Source organism: Astatotilapia calliptera, chromosome 1, assembly GCF_900246225.1.
Source record: "Astatotilapia calliptera chromosome 1, fAstCal1.2, whole genome shotgun sequence".
Classification (NCBI taxonomy): domain Eukaryota; kingdom Metazoa; phylum Chordata; class Actinopteri; order Cichliformes; family Cichlidae; genus Astatotilapia; species Astatotilapia calliptera.
The window spans coordinates 26686860-26702415 of NC_039302.1; the positions used below are offsets into that span (position 1 = coordinate 26686860).

The following is a 15556-nucleotide window of genomic DNA, read 5'->3' on the forward strand; positions in this document are numbered from 1 at the left end:
AGTTGAGGTGTATGAGTTTATTTGTCTCCTTTTATCGCTCATATTTTTCTGTGGAACTAGCTAAATATGGGATCAACTTAACAGCTTAAAAATATTAAAAGGGTACACACTTTCACTACAAGGTACAAAGAATGTGTATTTTTTTAAAAATCAGGTTTAAACTTAACAAATCAAACTAAACAAGTAAATGTGTGACTGTAACCGATTAAATCTACATATATAAATCTTTAGGTAACACTGATAATACTCCTACTGATGGCACTGGAGACCAAATAGTTAATTCACAATTTATATCTTAGCAATGCCTTGTTAGTGAAGCCTGATTTGGAAATTTACAATCGGAATATTTGTGAACATAAACAACTCTTTCACCAAACATCGCTTTGAGAATGAGATGCTGCTCCAACACCTAAAAAAACCAAACATTCATAATTCTTATTCTGCAAATCTTAAAAACTAGACTGCATTCATGGAACAGCTAAGATTAAAACGTCAGATCTGTACTATGCTAAAAAGATTTGTCTGGTCAAACCAAGGCCTTGGTAACAGAGTACATGTTATTTTTAACACAGCTTATACATTTGGACAACCACTAAATATCTCCAGAGTTCCAGCCATGGTGCAAAATAGCACACCAAGAAAAAGCTTTCATACAACACGACCAGTCTTATTTTCACATTTAAGCTTCTCGTCATCCTTATTGGGCATCTACACAAATTTTATGAAGCCACAATTTAAAGAAAAAAATTGCACATCAATAATCAGAAATCAATTAGCCATATACAACTTTGGCTTTTGTAAATATTTCAGTATTTGTAACAAAAGGATAAACATTTAAAAGTAACAGGAACTTGGAAAGCATGTCAATAAATAAATGGTTTTCCCTTGAAGCCCCCACCCAAAACGTCAGTGTTCGCTACTTTATCATGAATTGTGCAAGGTGTGCTTGAGCTTATATAACTATAGCTGATAACTAGTGTGAACATGTCCTGTGACGCTCCTGTTGATTTTCTTAGTGTTTTGTTGGCCGGCTGCATTCTTCATGCATAGCTGTTGGTTGTGACCAGCAGCTCATACGCTGGGTCGTGGCTCCTCCTGCACAGCACCACGCAAGCACAGAGCATGCCCAGCATCTGCAGGCAGACAGCACAGGGATCAAAACTGTGAAGTTAATTTTTTCCCTTCAGCAACCTCCATGTGAATTTCATTAAACAGCACAACTCAACAGTTTCAAATTTTAACAGGAATATTGGGACACACTATAGAACATACTCTGTAATGTATAAGAACTATACTTGTATTTATCACTATATGGACTCTGGCTGTAAAGTTGGATGTTATGCTGACAACAACCACAGCATAGATGCTTTGTTAAACATAGATGCTTTGTTAAACATAGATGCTTTGTTAAACATAGAGTCTTTGACCACATTTACTTTGTCTCAATTAGGTCAGAGCTACTTTCAGTTCACTTGTTACCAAGACAACTGCAGTTTCAATAATACACCCTACTCACCTGAGTCTATTGCAAGACTCTTTAAATATAGTTCTGATTATAAGCTTTAGCTGAGAGATGATGCGGCATATAAATATGTAAAATCTCACTATAACTATCTGCAAGACAAAATATAGGTGTCAACATTTTAAGACCCTTGTGTTTGCAGCTTATATTCCTTACCTGTATAGATGCAAAAGTCAACGCAGCCCATATGACATACATCATAATCTCCTTTAATTTATTCACAACAAGAGCTTCACATCCCTAAAGACGAAAAATAAAAAAAGTTCTCCAGCTATAAACACACTTGTAACATGCTGGAAAATACTTACAGTCTCTGCAAACGATTTAATTACAGACACCAAACTAGTGGTGTGTACCTCTTGGTAAAGATCTGCTGGTCGAGTGAGCGTGCCTGTACAGTTGCTGATGTTGGGCTGACAGCAACTGACGGGGACGCTGTTGTTCTTGGATTCTTTAAACCAGTGGGTGTTCTTCCAGTCAGAGTAGTTGTGAATGCCGCAGCAGTGAAGCTAGGACAAACGGTGGATGAAAATGTTTAATTACAATTTTAAAATTCATCATCATCTAATATATATATATATATATATATATATATATATATATATATATATATATATATATATATATATATATATATATATATATATATATATATTAGGGGTGCAACGATATTCGTATCGATATTGAACAGTTCGATACAGTGCTTTCGGTTCGGTACGCATATGTATCGAACAATACAACATTTGTAATTTATTTTATCAACTTTCCTTCTGACGATGCTGTCTGTGTTGAGCGCTCAGTGAATCTGCGTTCGACTACTCCGCCTAGGCTGCACTGTCGAGCGCAGATTCACTGAGCGCTCAACACAGACAGCATCGTCAGAAGGAAGACCGCAGGGCACCTCCCCCACCCTCATTCAGATCTGGCGTTTGGAATTATTTTGGTTTTCATGTGACGTATGACCCTGAAGGTAAGCGAGTCATGGACTAAAGTAAAACAGTATGTTGGATGTGCCATGCAATGCTCAATTACATGGGTGGGAACTAGTGTGTTAGCGCAGTTAGCTCGTTAACGTGTTGGCCGTCTAGCCCCATGCACGGGGCGATCAGCGGTAGCTCGTTAACGGAGATTTGCCGTGTTGTGGCGTTAAGGTCATTTCAACGAGATTAACCTGAAAGCACTAGTGGGAACACAACAAATATGACTGCACATTTACGCCGACATCATCCTAGTGCAAAGACAAAAACAACAAGCATGCTACTAACTTTAGCCGAGTCATTTAGACCGCTGTTAGCACGTGATTCTCCTTATGCTGCTGAGAATATAGCCCAGAAGAAGCGGATAGTATAGCTTTTATTTGGAAAGAGACATTTCTCTATAATAAACTCTCTTTTCCAAAGATGAGTGATTCCTCAATCAGATACAGGGCTCGCAATATTGCTAGCCCGACGTCCCGGAGCTAGCGAAAAGTCGGGCTATTGTAGGAAAAATATATGTCAATGCTTTTGCATTCTTTCAGAAATGTAGCTGGGTAATTATGTCATTGGCATCGGTGAGCCACTGTCAATATGTGACATATTGAAGTCGCGTTTGAATTTGCGCTTGTTTTTTTGCTTTCACTTTGCAATCGTGCGAACTGTGTATAGAGAGCGACAGCACTGATCTGTGAGTGATGATAATTTGTGCACCAATTCCTCTGACATCGTCTTATTAATCGTTAGCTTACTATGCAAACATGACAAGTGAAATCTCCCGCAGGAAGCTTAAACATGTGAGAGGTTGATCGCGCAGAGAATCGCTGAGCTTATGTGAGTGCGTGTGTAAAAGCAGCAGGATTTATATTTGACTACGATGACCTGGATGACTGAGAACCTTCACAGACAGATATATATTTTAGTTCTGCTGAGCCAAATAAGACAGGTCAGGGTGAAGAAGTGACAGCCAAAGAAAAGCTTACCACAAAACGAAGAAGTTATGACAAATCAGACTATAAGGCAAAAAGAAAGTGCAGCTTTATGGTTTCATGGACAAAATAATTTCTGTGGCTGCAATATGACGAGCTATATAACCAGGGCTGCACATAAGTGGTCCGCAGGTGCGCATTCGCTGTCAAAATAAAAAACACGCACAAGGGTTAGGGTTAAATTTAAAAACTGTACTTTTGAGTTAAAATATATATTTATAATTTTAATAAATGACAAATTAAAAAGGCATGAACATTTTTTTTGTATCGAAAAAATATCGAACCGTGACACCAAAGTATCGAACCGAACCGAACCGTGAATTTTGTGTATCGTTGCACCCCTAATATATATATATATACACACTACCAGGAAAGCATAAAAAGTAACGTAATTAAAAACTGCACGCACTCACTTTTTCCTCAGTTTTAGATGACAAAATCATTTGTCACAATAGAAGTTTTTTTCTCACCTGCCTCTGCACATAATCAATCGCCCGGCTAGGAGCATCAGTGTTGGTGCCGCTGTATTCATTGTAAACTTTTTGAATGGAGTGATTCACCTCATCTTCTACCTATAAAAACAAAGAAAAGAAAAGAAAAAATAACACAACTGTCACTATTCACCACTCATTGCTCACTCAAAGTAATTTGCTGACTTAGTCTTATAACATTGTCAAAAAACTAATTATAGAAGCACTTTAATCCAAACAGATTAAGGATAAATGAGAGCGGCTAATTTAATTACATTTATTCTTCACAGCAGAAGGAGCTGTTTTACACACAGTAATAAACAATTTATTTGTAAATTACATAAAAACTTCCTTGTTCACAAGGGGTTGCCACAGTGGGTAATTTATCCTGAAACAGGAGACAAATTAAGATTTAGCAGCAGCATTACATTGTCGCCTTTAACAGAAGAGAACGTGACCAGCAAAACAGTGTTTACCTTTGCTCTGTATATGTAGCCGAGCACCACCACCACACACTCCGTTACAAATACCAGCAGGAGTATGGCAGCAAACTGAAAAACAGGGACAGAAAGCTGATGGTAAAATTGATCTAAAATTAAAGAAAATATTGAACATTAGACATTTCCTCTCTGTCACAATCAATGTGAGGTTGTATCAATCAAAATTGCCAAAACAAGTGAAAATGTCAAATTATTGGCATTTTATTTTTAAAATCCCTCCCTGCATTTTTACCGCATTTTAAGTATTTTCTTCCACTACTGCAATTTAATTCAATAAACTCCCATTAAAACCCATATTGCATTATTATTGCTTTAGCAAAGCCATGTATGTACATTCCCAGCAAGAGTCGGTTGTCAGCATCCCCCAGTAGTAAATTAAAAAAGGGAGTTTCTTCACCAACTTTCAACAAAGCAAAAAGTTCTCAAAATGTGCAACAAACTGTTCTCACTAAAGACATAAACTTCTTTCAGCACTTGAGGCAAAAACACAACCATGCTATGAAGGTAATATAAAGGCTATGATATACTAGCAGCTGCTGATGTCTGACTGAAATGTAAACAAACGACTCCCCCAAGCGCAGCACTTGCAAGTTATGCTCAACACCACCATTAGTGATGGTCGAAAGGAAGGGCTTTAAAATGCTAGTTAAGAAGCTCAAAGCAATATACAGCATCCCAGGTAGAAATGAGGTTTTAGTGCCAATATTGTGAAAATGCCCTTCCTTTACTTACAATATTAATGGTGCTGCCTGAAAACTGCAAGCATGAAAAACACCATTCAGTATTTTTTACTTTATCATCAGAAATATAGCTATTGCAAATTTTCTTGATATATATCACCCACCTTCCTTGGCACTTCTTAACGTGTTTCCTACAGTTTCCTACCATAGGCATACAACCACTTTTTTCACTCACCGTTGCCAAGCCACAGGAGCTTTCACGTATTGTTGCGCAGCAGCCAATCAAACCGATGATGAAGAGAAGAGTTCCGACAGCTATGATTACAACAGCTGGAATCAACGTGTACACATCTTCAAAGAAGTGGTCATAGTCATCATATGTGATAAACACATAAGCTCCAATGTAGCATAAAATTCCAGCTGCAGCCTGCAGAGAGAAACAGGGAAAAATAACCTGCTTTTCCAATGCTTCAATTTATGTGAGTGCAAATCATTTAATAATACATTTTCGGCCTAAAAGAATTTAACTGACACTTCTTGCAGTTGCACCACCTGACTTAAGCCATCTTTGCAACTTTTGTAATTATTTTCAATTCAGACAGGCTTTTACTTAATCGTCTGTGTTAACGTTTTTATTTGGTAGCAAAAGCATACACTTCTCCCCTATTATTAGTTTTTTGATTTCATAATTAAACTATAGTTTTTGTATGGTTGCACCACCCTGACATTTGAGAACATGCAAACCATTAAACAATTATTTTAATGAGCTGAACAGCTTTAAAATGATTGTTATATCAGATTTTGAATGTATAATAATTTAAACCCCAGCTTTAAAAGTGTTCTTAGTCTTCTCTTTTTTCACTACTTTTATTTAACCAAGAGAGTCCTGGACAAGATAGCAGCCTTACAAACTCAAAACATTTTTTCAAAATGCTACAAACACAACATTATATATAAGATCTACAACATGATATCCAATAGAGAAATATTCCTTATGCTGCTTTTATACTCACACACAAATATAGGCATGTTTACCAAAACGGAAAAATTGTAAATCATATATATTTTTTGAATAAACTCAAAATATAAATATATTATTTATTTATCAAATTAAAAACCTACAAGTAATTCATTTAATAAATGATTTTAAATAGAAATCATGAACTTGGACACAAAAACAAGACATTTCAATCACCCACATGTGCTATAACGACATCATAGCTTCACATGAATAATGGTAATTCAGGCTCGCAGACAAAGCACGCATAAGCAGTGTGGACTGGGCCTCACGTCTCTATATTATTCAGTCATCCTGCTTGATCGTATATTTTGAATTTTGCTCATCTATACATGCTTTAATTTAGCTCTGCTGTTCTTTTAATATACTAGCATGATGCAGCTCAAACTGCGCTGGAGGTTAACTCAGCTGCTGCTGCATAACGTCATAGCTATAAGTTGTGGGCGGCAGCTAAAGAACACGCTACAGCTACTGCTAACCACTCAAATGGGTTTCCAGTTAAGGTCCGTGCATCTTACAGTAAACACTAACGTCAGAGTGAGTCTGTACACATAATTACCGCCATATAATGCATCTGTTTTATCGCCTAACTGCAGTGCATCTCTGGCGCAGTTTGCTAACAGTCTCCATCCTTGGCCTTACTGGGATGCTGCACATTGTTCAAGCATCTGCCGTTTCCTTACCCAAAATATTAGATTGAGGAAAACCAAGACGGTTTTAGATGACGTAATCCCACACTGGCCCATCGTATCGAGAGAGCTTAAATAGAAAGACTTAGTATATATGTATATTTAAAAAATAAAATACTGATGCACCTGCACCTTTGCTGTTAAAATAATAAAATGGCTTCGTCCTGCCCCACTGTGCAGATTCTTCTAGGTTTGACCAATAAAATAGCCGCAAGGAAGCGCTGCTCGGTCACGTGCTCTGGTGACGTCACCATTCAAAACAAACAAACTGGGGGTAATGCTGGGACGTTTGTCTACAACATTGTACTACATTTGAGCTAATGATCTGTGAGTCTGTAAATCTATCGTGCGGTGTTATTTGAAACAGCATCTATTTCATAAAGTTCTGACACAGCACCAGAGTTAAAGTGAGCTTGATCAGTCTTTTAGAAGTAACTCAACAAGTTTGATATTTAGAATTTGCATGTGGGGTGTTTCTTTCTTCTCCCTACATGCTGCTCTCCACAGCTGCAAGTTTCCTTCATGCCAACTACCAGCTGTGCTACTCCTATTTTACTGCAGCTTTCCAATATTGTAGGCAGGAGGTTTCTGAGAAACATAAACTGGCATGAATAGACTAATGCATGTATGTATTTTTTAATTTTATTTAATGTCTTATTATCTTGATGACTGCACTCATTAAACAGTTTTTCCTTATCTATGTCCTTTGAGTTTGTTAACAAAGCTAGCAAAGTAAAATAGCTTCATGGTGTCAAGCTCAACCCTGTCTTTAAACCTTAAACCTTATCACTTAACTCATTAATGACTGAAAACTTTGGGAGTCTTTTTTTAAAGCATGTTAACACCGATATACAATGAAACTACCTAACATGAACTGAGACTGAATGCCTTGTTTTTTTATTTTGACCTATCAGATTATATTATAAAACTCAAGTGTGAACAGATTAACATTTGGTATTTTGCTGTTTGTAATCTCATAAATATACAGCTTAGACAATAGCAAACACACTGAAACTTCCTAAAATCAAAAACACTTAAGTGGGTGAAACTGAAATGGTCACAACTAGTATTTAAGCATCATTATAGACCAGAATTTGTCCTTTAAAACTCATGTTGAAAAGCTTGTGTCCAAACTGAACTTTTGCAAACGAAACTGAAATTGAAAATTACGTTTATTTTATACAAATAAATACATTCCTCCAGGTGAGGAATTTTTATTAGATTATGATGATCTCGTTATAAATGCACCTGGCCTAGCACCTGTACCTAAAGAGGTTAGATAATGTCTACCATTGTGCTTTACATGTTATTACTGGTTGATGAAATTGTGTGTGCTGCTGTCCGCAGACTTCCCTTTGGTTGTTTTTTCATATATAAATCTCAGCTTGGGCTCTTTCCTTCTTATTTGTCTGTTTTTATGTGTAAAACCTGCTGCCAGTATGCCCTATCCTCTCATAATATTTTACAAGTGTTTATCTCTAGAGTCAGAATGGAATTAGAAAAAATGCTTTTAGATACCCTGCACTGTTTCCTTGAATAATCTACACAAGGACCTAAAATTGTCAGAACTGGTTATGATGTGGGAGTAGCAGTAGTAGTAGAGAATAGTTCTCTTGTGACTGTTTTTGATCCAAGTATTGTAACAATCTGCTGTTGCATATGATTCAGGTTCAACTGTGTTCACTCGCCTGTATCAAATGTCAGTTTTATATGTTTATTTACTTACATATAGACTCCCATAAAGACAAATATTGATTTACGTGTTTTTCGTTTTATTTTTTATACTTTCATCAGCACCTTCCTTTGAAGCTCTTAAAAATCCAACAGGGAAATTCCACACTGAGATTTCAGTGATGTGTAATGAGTGGTTTTATGCCAGAGGGTGGCAGTGTATCATTGCTAGTTTTACAAAGGCACACAAATTGTGAGACAGAGATTTATCAAGAATGAGCAGTTGGCAAGAACAGCCTACAACCATATAATAATCTGTTTTTCAACTCCATGAATTTTTTAGGTGTTCAGTATCAGGCTTGAATAAATAATAACAAGCACAGCGTGCCCACACAGTCCCCTGGCAAAAATAAACAAATGTAAGAAATACATGTCACCTATGAGGCTCGCATGTTTCTTAAGAGTGCAGGATGGATTACACAGGAGAAAATTAGATGCAACACTCTATCAGTAATGACCTAAAGTGGTGCCCAAAGCCATGGCTTTATTGCAAGAACACTGGATAAATTCGTCTCTGTGAGCTTTTGGTGTTCAAACTAACAACAATGGAATTTACAAATTTCACTAGCAGAGATTGCCTGTTTTGACACAACATATATTCACTATGTGAATTATGCATCAGGTTTGCCTGTGGCAATCACTTAATTCATGATTAAAATAGCACAATATAAAATATAAAAAGAAAAGAAAAGACAAAAAATGGAATACCAAATGTTCCAATGGCAGAGGCATACATAACTGTAACTTTGGGCCATATTCTTAAAACTAATTACCCCTCAATAAAATCATGAAATTCTATATTTTTATCTATGTATGTGCAAATTTTATTTATGGGCAGCACGGTGGCACATTGGTTAGCACTCAGGACCTCACGGCAAGAAGGTCCTGTGTTCAATTCCGCCACCAGGCTAAGGTCTTTCTGCTTGGAGCTTGCGTGTTCCCCCGTGTTGGTGTGGGTTTTCTCCGGGTACTCCAGCTTCCTCCCACAGTCCAAAGACATACAGTTAGTGGGGTTAGATTAATTGGTAACTCTAAATTGCCCATAGGGGTGAATGTGAGTGCAAATGGTTGTCTGTCTCTATGTCTTAGCCCTGCGACAGACTGGCGACCTGTCCAGGGTGTACCCTGCCTCTCGCCCTAAAACAGCTAGGATAGGCTCCAGCCACCCTGTGACCCTGAAAATGATAAGTGGAAGAGAAGGGGAGGTACACATTTAAAAACAGGACCACACTGGGACTTGAAATTGACTTGAGATGCAGACTGAGTTGCTTAGTGAGGATGTTTTTTTGGACAAAGCTTTAATAACAGAATGATTTCATAGTTTTGCATTATTAGGTTCGGTTTAAGTAATTTCCTGTTTTATTCAGTAATGACTGGTCCTTGTGCATTTCTATTGTTTGCACTTCCTCTAGATGTTAATTTTCCCTCCTTGGTATTTCGATGTGGTCAAGTAGTCAAATTTGCTCCAGTGTGAAATGTCCAAGAAGTATGTATGTGGCAGTCATAACACAATCTGGTCAAAATCTCTAACTACTAAGGAAAGGTGCTTCCTTTAGCATAAGATATACTGGACCATTCTATATGAAAGAAAAAGAGATAAGGTCAGAACTCATAAATATAAAATAATCAACAAAAATAACAAGTGATGGACCACTCTTGTTCTTCTTCTTGTTTCAGTTGGTCTCTTTAGCATCGCCACAGCAGATCTGTCAACATATCGATATCCCTAGCATCCTCTTCTGTCACACCAATGCTCTTGATGTCCTTGTTTGCTACATCCATACACCTTTTCTGTGTTCTTCCTCTTGTCTTCCTGCCTGGCAGCTGCATTTTCAACACTCTTTGCCAGTATATCCACCATACCTCCTCTGCACATCTCAAAAATGCTCAACTTGACCTGTTCCTGACAGTGTGTTTTCCATTTGATGCCATAAACTTGTGACACAGTTCACATTATCTCCAAGAAAGTTCTGGCCTACTCCTACTGATACATCTCTGAATCTTTCTGACACAAGCTTTTCCTGACACGTTGGCTCAGAGATCCTTCTCTATCACTCTCTAGTTCTATCCCATCTATAATCAGCATTCTTTCCTCAGTTAAATGAGCAATGGAACAAGTGCAAAGTAAACAGAGAATAGAGGAACAGTGTTTCTCACTTTCCTAGTAGTAAGTAAGCACATGCTCAGATTTTATTAAAACATCACCTTTCTCAAGAGTTAAACATGCAACATGTTTGGACTTTACTAATTATTTTACCACTACATCAAACTGCAACAGTCACTTGCCTCACATTTAAAATAAATAAATAAATAAGAAAAATACCAAAATTCTCATAAAAATCAAATGCTTGTACATTTTGCATATCTATGTGATGACTGCAAAGTTCCAGGACACATGTTCGCACTTTTAAACAAAAAAAAAATGAAAAGAAAAGAAAAAGGAACGAGAATGTTTTTTTTATCGATTTTCCTTTTGTCATTTTTAAAAGCATGTTTTAGTGCTTTTCATTCTCCTTTAAATTATTGTGCAGGCTTATTTTCCTGTAAAAATTGTGGCCAATTTTCTAGCCTACTAACCTAGTTGGACACAGCATCCTGCACCTGAACATTCCAGGATCTAAAAGCTGTTGTTTACTGGACAAAGACTTAATTATAAATGTGTGTGCTCCAGATTCTAATGTGAAATACAAAAATCAGAAGTTACAAACTTAAGGGTCAATTTTGATAACCCAGTTTCTAACAAAAATAGACAAAATGTTAACAGCCTACAGCAGTCTAGAATTTACCACTCAATAGAATATGGCACAGTTACAATTGTAGCCAGGTAACAACAGTTTGTTATTTGCAGTACTGTGATTTGTGGTTGAATTGTGCATGTCAGTGGGACTCCCACACTACTAAGAAGCAGACACATCTCCACATGTAACTTTAGCAAGGAAGGAGCTCTATCCAGAAGTAAAGTAAATCATTTTCAACTCCTCTTTATCTTTAGTGACCCTTCCCTGGAGTTGATTGTAAATGAAAATGTATTAGAATTAATTATTCATTCATCTGTTTATTGGAATAGCATTTCAGCAGTTTCTGAAATACTCAGACCACCCTGTCCAGCATCAACAATCACGCTATATTCAAAATCACTTCGATTTCCTTGTGTTTGGCTAAACACTCGTTACTCTTTTTTTAATGAAGAGAAAGAGAATTGATTAACTGCAAAATAATTCAGTGTTGATTTGGTGTCATGAAAAGTAGGTTTTGAAAGCGTGAGCAAAAGTTTTGAGGATTATGATTTTCTGATCAGCACTAGACACGAAGCAGCCATTGAGACAGAGAATCATTTGGTTGTAGGCATTTTCATGAATTACATGTTTATCTGAGTTTGGCACTAGTTCTTTTTTCGTGTAACAAACTCAGTGAGCCAAGTGCCCAACAAAAGAAAATTATGGATTTTTCTTTTTCAAGAAAGCTTCCCACTTTGCACAGGGCTCAAAATAGTTATAATATCTGGTTCTTACCCATCTTCAAATGTACATATTCAGCAGAAACTGGCAATAACTATCATGGATACAGAATTATGTTTTTTATGTTATGTTTTTGCATGACTTTAATTTTAAAAGTTTTGAACAAATGGTGTATCATAGGTAATAGGGTTCATATCGTACTGATATCAAGATAACAGTTCTTGACCCTCTCAAAAACACTGCCGGAAAGGTGTATTAGAGCTTATAAAGACTTCCTCTACTCACACCTCTCACCACGTTGGATTTGATGCACAATCCACACCTTGAAATGACACAAAGCAGACAAGGCATTGTGGGAGAGAAATTGAAATAGCCTATCCATTTCAAATACAACAGAATAGCTCAAGGCAAAGAAGTTGCATGGGCCATCTCACTGCGCTCGACCAATATTGATCGAGAGAACAGATCATCCCTTTATGCAAAGGACAAAAAAAGTACAAAGATTATATTGATTTCATGTCGAAATATTCAGGAAACTAAGAAGTGTGATTTATGTAAGCTTCCTACATTTATATTTATATAAGTGTTATTTTTATAAGGGAAAAAAAGGTTGACGCAAATGTTAATGAAAGGTGTATAAATAAGACCTTTATCCATATCTGTAATACTGTGTTTTAGGCCACAAGTGTTACCAAAGTATGAATTCAACTCATCTCAATGAAAGGTGCCCAGACATTATAGCATTATCAACCTGCATCTTTTCTGTGTTGCTCATTCTTGTGCAAGTGGACACCAGCGGTGTATATATAATAAAATCAGTGTTTAGGCTCACTAATGAATTGTTTGGGAGGGGCTTTTGCAATCAGAAAGAACAAATCGATCTATAATTTATCACACATCAAAGTCAAAGCAGTGCAAATCATTATTTTATTTAATACAAATAACTAAACAAATGACAAGAACATGTAAAATAGATCCATCAAAATAATTGGAAAAAAAGATGTATTGCAAATGAGCAAGCCAGTTACAGTAAATTACAATCATGATGAGCATGAGACTGTACACGATTCTTATTTATTTTAACTCATAAGCCCAGGTGACCTTCGATCCATGTTAATGCGTGCCAGGTTTGTATCCTTTACATCACTTTCTGGTTCGGATGTAGTTCTCTAAAATCTTCATCAACAAGTCCGCCTCCTGAAAGAGAGAGCATGACATTGCGAGTTAGTATATTATAACACAGAAACAGCCTTTTGACATCTTATATCAAAAACGTGGGAAAGTTTTCTCGCCTGATTTTTCGAACGACTTTCTTGTGTATCCATCTGCGCTTGCAGCGCCACCCGCAGAAACTCTTGGAAAAGCTCCCCGAGCGCACTCTGCTCTGCAGGAAGGGTGACTTCCAGCGCATCGGCACCTTGGTCCTCATTTGAAGGCAGCATAGGAGTATCCACGACACTCTTCTTGCCCATGAAATGTCCTTCCAAATCGAAGAAACACCCATTAATTATTGCTTAAACTAAGCAAAAATTGGAAGACATAAGACATAATAACTTTTCAAAAAAACATAACACAATAAAAATGTTTTTTAAAAAAAGAAAAGAAAAAGAAGGAAACATGCTATCTATTAAAATACATACAAAGATGAGATGGAACCCAACATAAATACGACCCATGTGTCTACAGTGTAACTTCAGATATTCTTACCTGTAGCCCAAAGATTGCCTCTTGGATGCACTTTGATTTTTGCAACTTTATTTCTGAGCTCAGTCAGGTCGAAACTCACTGCAGCGGTGAAAGAAAATAAAACAAGATATGTAAACAAGCCACACTGGCAGACATTATTCAGTGTAAACCCTCTCATTTCAGCGTGTCAACTAGTGAAGTGTCCTCCAGCGCGCAAATTTCCAAGTGTCTCCTGTTGGTTGTAGATTGCTCCGATGTATCCAGCTTTTATAGGCTCTCCCGACCGGGGTGGGCTCTTTGTATGATGCGTATATTTTTCAGTCAGCTTGCTGCATAAATTGAAATGAAGACAGTTGAGTCATTCTCAAGGTTTTGTTGGTCTGCGCGTCGGGCTGTGCGTATTTCACGCGCCACGCGGTTATTCTTACTCAGAGCAGACAGGAACCTTTGCTGAAAAACACTCCTCTGACCAAGCTATGAACAGCAACATACCGGTACACATATGTGTGTTTATTAACTGAAATAAAATTCTGTATTTGGAATTGTTTTCAGAAGTTCCGGAAAATGGAAAAGGTATATGCGTGGATGCATATGGCATTTCTTTTAAGAGAATTCAATCAAATGCGTCATCATGACCTTTCAGTTTATTTTTAATCTGTATGATTCTATATAGCATCGCAGTAGACTATATTTTAACTATTAGTATAAAAGTGTCATAGGTGAGCAAAAACTAATGATTTTTTAAATGTTGTGCACTGTTGGTGCAAATTGCTGGTTAGAGCCGCAAAATTACACAGGGGGTAGCTAATGCTTTCCTCTCCAGCATAATCACACATATAATCATTTCCTGCTAAGGTCCCTACACCCCTTCTCTCTCCCATGGCCATGCCTAGCCCCTTACAATGAGCAACATGACATTTGGCCAGTTGCAACATGCCACTGTGATCACCGTCAGTTCTCCGTGGACAAGAGAACCTGCTGATTCTCACTGCTAATTTAGAGCTGAAAAGACAGATGGCCTCTCTGTCACTTCAGGGTGCTAAAGTTACAAGTATAGTGAAGGAGCTGCAGTTTTAAATCTTGCTCTTTTATAACCTTTCACATTAGCACACAATCTTGTGATTTCATAAATTGTGCACAGCTGAATGTCAGTTTAATTAGGAAACCACCTCACCATCAAGACAAACCTATGTTCACAGATTAAATGGTAAGAGACAGCCACGGCTGCCTTACGATATGTGGACATCAGCATCTAAGGGTCAAAATAATAGATTTAGACACGAAAGTCTACAATTAACTTCATGGATTGACTAATGCTTGGGGTTACTTGGATTTGCTTTGTTCATTGAAGGCCAAACCAAAATTAATTAACAAAGCTTGGTTCAAAAATCAGGGTTTGAGAAAATACTTCTTTAACACTTCATAACTCATATGAAAGTTTAGTGTCTGAAGTCAAGACTGCATCATATTTATGAAATATTGGTTTATAAATATACATGGCTTCAAATGGAAGTGGCAATCCACACCTAACAAGGTCGTCTCTCAGGTCAAAGGAAAACTGCAAATGCAATCAATTTCAATCCGAGTTCAGGTGCCTTAACACAATTTCAAGTGGATCCATAGTAAAATTATAGTTTACACCGCCCACTATATGATTACATATTAAAGCTGGATATCCAAGATTTGATTGCAAGTGTGTTGATGTCATCAACAACCATTTCTGCAGTCATTAAAGCTCAGCCCATAGAAATAAAACACTGGACCCCACTCCACTGACCTTTAAATAGAAATTTACCAAACAAGCCATTACACCATTTAATTTGCAACAAAATGTGCGAG

General features: G+C 37.1%; 2 protein-coding genes across 2 annotated transcripts; both read right to left on the reverse strand.

Annotated features, from left to right (window-relative positions):
• Positions 1–2: 2 nt before the first annotated feature.
• Positions 3–6998, reverse strand: tspan3b (tetraspanin 3b). Its single transcript, XM_026172200.1, has 7 exons — positions 6837–6998; positions 5371–5562; positions 4432–4506; positions 3956–4057; positions 1879–2031; positions 1679–1762; positions 3–1133 (listed from the first exon to the last, which is right to left on the reverse strand). Exons 1-7 carry the CDS (start codon positions 6897–6899, stop codon positions 1041–1043), a joined length of 762 nt encoding a protein of 253 aa, XP_026027985.1. The 5' UTR covers positions 6900–6998; the 3' UTR covers positions 3–1040.
• A 6012-nt stretch (positions 6999–13010) lies between these two features.
• nmbb (neuromedin Bb) lies at positions 13011–14161 on the reverse strand. Its single transcript, XM_026172213.1, has 3 exons — positions 13739–14161; positions 13324–13511; positions 13011–13228 (listed from the first exon to the last, which is right to left on the reverse strand). The coding sequence occupies exons 1-3, from the start codon at positions 13893–13895 to the stop codon at positions 13175–13177; spliced, it is 399 nt and encodes a 132-aa protein (XP_026027998.1). The 5' UTR covers positions 13896–14161; the 3' UTR covers positions 13011–13174.
• Positions 14162–15556: the final 1395 nt, after the last annotated feature.

Bases quoted from the DNA above. Each gene is read 5' to 3' on its own strand.
- tspan3b (XM_026172200.1), bottom strand. From the start codon at position 6,899: ATGGGCCAGTGTGGGATTACGTCATCTAAAACCGTCTTGGTTTTCCTC. The intron at 4,058-4,431 runs GTAAACACTGTT...TTGTTTTTATAG, and splicing joins GCTACATATACAGAGCAAAG to GTAGAAGATGAGGTGAATCA. The intron at 1,134-1,678 runs GTAAGGAATATA...GTCTGCCTGCAG, and splicing joins TGACTTTTGCATCTATACAG to ATGCTGGGCATGCTCTGTGC.
- nmbb (XM_026172213.1), bottom strand. From the start codon at position 13,895: ATGAGAGGGTTTACACTGAATAATGTCTGCCAGTGTGGCTTGTTTACA. The intron at 13,512-13,738 runs GTAAGAATATCT...TCGATTTGGAAG, and splicing joins AGGCAATCTTTGGGCTACAG to GACATTTCATGGGCAAGAAG. The intron at 13,229-13,323 runs GCGAGAAAACTT...TCTCTCTTTCAG, and splicing joins AAAGTCGTTCGAAAAATCAG to GAGGCGGACTTGTTGATGAA.